At 38.2% G+C, this 4,670-nt stretch overlaps 1 protein-coding gene across 1 annotated transcript; it reads left to right on the forward strand.

Annotated features, from left to right (window-relative positions):
- Positions 1-526: 526 nt before the first annotated feature.
- Positions 527-3,986, forward strand: LOC114280583 (protein ETHYLENE INSENSITIVE 3). Its single transcript, XM_028222970.2, has 2 exons — positions 527-846; positions 1,630-3,986. The coding sequence occupies exon 2, from the start codon at positions 1,740-1,742 to the stop codon at positions 3,612-3,614; it is 1,875 nt and encodes a 624-aa protein (XP_028078771.2). The 5' UTR covers positions 527-846; positions 1,630-1,739; the 3' UTR covers positions 3,615-3,986.
- The last annotated feature ends 684 nt before the right edge of the window (positions 3,987-4,670 follow it).

The following is a 4,670-nucleotide window of genomic DNA, read 5'->3' on the forward strand; positions in this document are numbered from 1 at the left end:
TTTTTTATTTAATATTTATTTATGACATCAAATCAAAATAAAATGACTAATATACCCTTGCCAAACTTTAGAATTTTAGGTTATTTATTAACATGGAGGGTATTTAGGTAATTTCACAAGGCAGCTTTTTTGTGACTTCCCAAATGCAAGTCTTAGCGTTTTCGACAGCTTGGCGTTTTGCTTCCGTGGACAAAAACGTGGCGTTTTTCATCTCTTCCCAAAATGGCACATAGTAAGCAAAAAATAATATTTCGATAAGATCTCGTTTGGAAACAAATTTTTTTAATAATTTTTTATTTTTTTAATTAAAATATGATGTTAAAAAATTAATATGTTTGAAATAATTTCTTAATTTTTTACAAAAAGAAGTAAAAACACAAAGAAAAAGAAATTAATATAAATTATTATTTCTTTTAATTTTTTTTAACTTTTTAACTGGGCCATGGATGATATGGATATGCCACATCAGACGCGGTCCCGACGCATCCATTGCCTTTAAATGCAGTGAACTGACTTGGAAACGCTTATCCCCAAACCCTTCTGCATTCATTTTCCATACTAGTATAAAATATCTACACTACACACTCTCTAACTCTAATAAAAAAAATTAAAATCAAAAGATTTTTAAATTTGCTTTACTTTACCAAATGCCGACACTTTTCACCTTCTCACACATGAACCAATAATACAGCCCACCTCTCTTTTCTCTTCCTCTCTCTCCATCCCATCCCATCCCATCCCATCTCTCTCTCTCTCTCTCTCTCTTCTATGTGTCTACTCTGGTGGCTCATCTCATCGTATTGCAGCAGAGGAAGAGTTGACACAGATTGAATCCAACGTCTGAAGGTAAACATCTGTTGAAATTACTTTTCTTTTCCGTTTTCATGTCAGATCTTTTTGAATCTTTGCTTGGGTTTCTCTTTTTCTATCTAGTTTTGATGATGTGGGTTTTCTTTGTATTGAACTGTACATACCCAGATTCATCGATCCATCATCAATCGGTCTTTACTACTTACCTTGAATTTTTCTTTGTTAGCTTAGTTTAGTGTTTCAATTAAAGCTTTTTCTGTTGAATTTTCCTGATTAGTTTATTGGGTAATTGAGAGTTTTCCGTTCTAAGATTAGCTCTTTTTTAATATTTGAATTGGGTTTTGCTTGGATTACATATCCAATCAGTGTCCTTTATCGTTTCATTTTTCCGGGAAAGTTCAATTCTTTTGTGTTTTCTAGGAATTTTAGTGGGTGAAAGGGTTGAAACCTATTTCTGTTTATTTGTTATGTTGTCAGATCTGACTTGAAGATGATGATGTGGGATGGGATTATTTGCTTCTGCTTTTTGCCCTTATGTCAAATACATATGCTGATTGTGATGTTCACATATTTGGTTCATACTATCAATTACTAACATGCTCTAGGGGGAAAAGAAAATGGAAATATCTCTTTTTGGCAATTAAATTGAAATTATTTTTTTGTTACGTAGCTTGTACATGGTTCTTGTTTGTGTGAATTTGTCTGCCTTGCTAGCGGTAAACAAATACATGAGCCTGTTAATAATAGTTCATGTGCCTGATTTAGAGGAAATCTACTCTCTGATTGTGCTTTTGTTATTCTTTATACGGGTGTTTGCAGGTGGGTAAACTATGTGATTTGATTGAACTAGAATTTGTGTTGAGTTTTCTAGTCAAATTGGTTTTGGAATTTTTCCAAGGTTGAGCCGATTTTAGGGCTTGTTGCACGGGATGATGATAATGTTTGATGAAATGGGATTTGGAGGAGATCTTGATTTCTTTTCTGCTCCGCTTGGGGATGGAGATTCGGCCGCCCCTCAAGCTGAACCAGAGGCTGTTGTGGACGATGATTACAGTGACGAAGAGATTGATGTGGATGAGCTTGAGAGAAGGATGTGGAGGGACAAAATGAGACTGAAACGTTTGAAAGAAATGAATAAGGGTAAGGAAGGAGTTGATGCTGCCAAGCAAAGGCAGTCCCAGGAGCAAGCAAGGAGGAAGAAGATGTCGAGGGCCCAAGATGGGATTTTGAAATACATGCTGAAGATGATGGAAGTTTGCAAAGCCCAGGGCTTTGTTTATGGGATCATTCCAGAGAAGGGAAAGCCGGTGAGTGGGGCATCAGACAATCTTCGTGAGTGGTGGAAGGACAAAGTGAGATTTGATCGTAATGGCCCTGCTGCAATAGCGAAATACCAAGCGGATAATTTGATCCCGGGGAAGAACGAGAGCTCAAGCGCAGTAGGGCCTACTCCACACACTTTGCAGGAGTTACAGGACACCACGCTTGGTTCACTTCTTTCAGCTCTCATGCAGCATTGCGATCCCCCACAAAGGCGGTTTCCGTTGGAAAAAGGTGTTCCTCCACCGTGGTGGCCCACTGGGAATGAGGAATGGTGGCCTCAATTGGGTTTGCAGAAGGATCAAGGTCCTCCACCTTACAAGAAGCCTCATGATTTGAAGAAGGCGTGGAAGGTTGGTGTTCTCACTGCAGTGATCAAGCATATTTCTCCCGATATTGCCAAGATTCGCAAGCTTGTAAGGCAGTCTAAGTGCTTGCAAGACAAGATGACAGCTAAAGAGAGTGCCACTTGGCTTGCAATTATCAATCAGGAGGAAGCTTTGGCCCGAGAACTTTACCCAGATCGTTGCCCCCCCTTATTGTCCAGTGGTGGTAGTGGGTCTTTTGCCATTAATGATTGCAGTGAGTATGATGTTGAAGGGCCTGAAGATGAACCTAACTTTGATGTTCAGGAGCAAAAACCCAACAATCTCAATTTGTTGAACATGGGTATGGAGAGAATCAAAGATAGGTTACCGGTTCAACAACTATCTCATCCGATCAAAGATGAAGTCATCACTAATTTGGATTTCACCCGAAAGAGGAAGCCAACCAATGACTTGAACACCATTATTGATCACAAGATCTATACATGTGAGTTCCTTCAATGTCCTCATAGTGAACTCTGCCGTGGTTTTCATGACAGGTCATCCAGAGACAATCATCAATTGACTTGCCCATTTAGAAGCAATTCTTCGGAGTTTGTGCATCCAAACTTCCATAGTAATGAATTCAAACCGGTTGTCTTCCCTCGATCTTTTGCTCAGCCCAAGCCAGCTGTTCCATCAGTTAATTCAATCCAACCTTCCTTCGATCTATCAGGACTTGGTGTTCCAGAAGATGGGCAGAAGATGATTAGTGAGCTTATGTCATTTTATGATGCTAATATTCAAGGAAACAAGCACTCAAATTCTGTGAGCATCCCAGTTACCAAAGGTCAGACTCTTTCGCAGGCTCTTCCTCAACCAAATGTTCATTGCCAACAGGAGAACAACTATATACTTGGTCAAGGGGCTGTGATGGAGGGTGGTGGTAATATATTTGAAGAAGCTAACATGCCCGTTAACTGTCAGATGTTTTCGCAACAGGAAGATCGGTTCGACCAGGGGAAGGTTTTGAATTCTTCATTCGAGGCCAACCCGAATGACAACTTCCATTTGATGTTTGGATCTCCTTTCAATCTCCAATCAGTTGATTACGCTGAGGGTTTTCCAGGAGTTGCAAGGGATACACTAGCAAAGCAGGATGTCTCGATTTGGTACTAGAAAGAAGATTGCTGATATGAATATCCACAGTAATAATAATCCTTTAGGGTTTATTGAACTCGGATATCGTTATAGATAGGGTCAAGTGAAATATTTTTTCCTTGGCCATATTTTATATGGTACTTGGCTTTTACAATGTAGCTGTAGGGTTTGCAAGGGCTGGTAATTTGCAGAAATTGGGTAATAAACAAGTGAAGTGGGACTTTGTCTAATGTTTGACCCTGCTTTTGCAATATTTAGACTATTTAGGTGTTATATAAATAAATTAGTTGTGTTTTGTGGTTGTTAGATATATAGGTTGAAAACTTTGAATTCTATTGTGCTGTTTCTGTTGTTTGGTTTTGTTGAATGGAAAAGCAGTTTGTCTCTTCACTCATCTGGTTCTGGTTGGTTATTACCTATCTAGGCAAGTTGACTTATTTTGATCAGCAGCTTGATTCATTTAATTTCTTCTATGGATTCTACTGTTTTTAAAGCATTAGATTTTGCTAGACTTCTGCATTGAGCATGAATAGTTTGGATTATTTTTGTGTGATGTTGAGTCCCAAAAGCCCTATAGCATATTCAAGGAATATGTATGGAACTAATTGCAGTGTATTTTCTTGCTGCTTTTTTATATATGGCATATTGATCACATGGTGGGTGTAGTACATAAATTTCTCTCCTCTTGACTTTAGATATGAAGGGGTTTGTTTTTAAAGAAAAGTCCAATGATTGGTGCTTGAATGATCACCTCTGCAGTGGCAGCTTGTACGGGGGATTTATTGTCTGGATCTCTCGTCTCTCAAAGTGGACCCTTTTTGCCAGTCGAGTAGGTTAGATAAATCTATCGTGTGGGGTAGAGAGAATACTTGGGATAAGGAGACATTGAATTTGCATACGGGATCTGAGCTCCTCTTGAAGGAGGGTAGTATTTATGTAATAGATACATGAGGGTGATATATATATTTTTTCTCTTACATATGTATATTTCTTATATACATGTAAGATTTATAAATTTATAATAATAAAACTCATATATGTGAGAAAAATTTACACTATTATAATATACTCATT

Source organism: Camellia sinensis, chromosome 14 (genome assembly GCF_055761805.1).
Source record: "Camellia sinensis isolate YWXY chromosome 14, ASM5576180v1, whole genome shotgun sequence".
NCBI lineage: Eukaryota > Viridiplantae > Streptophyta > Magnoliopsida > Ericales > Theaceae > Camellia > Camellia sinensis.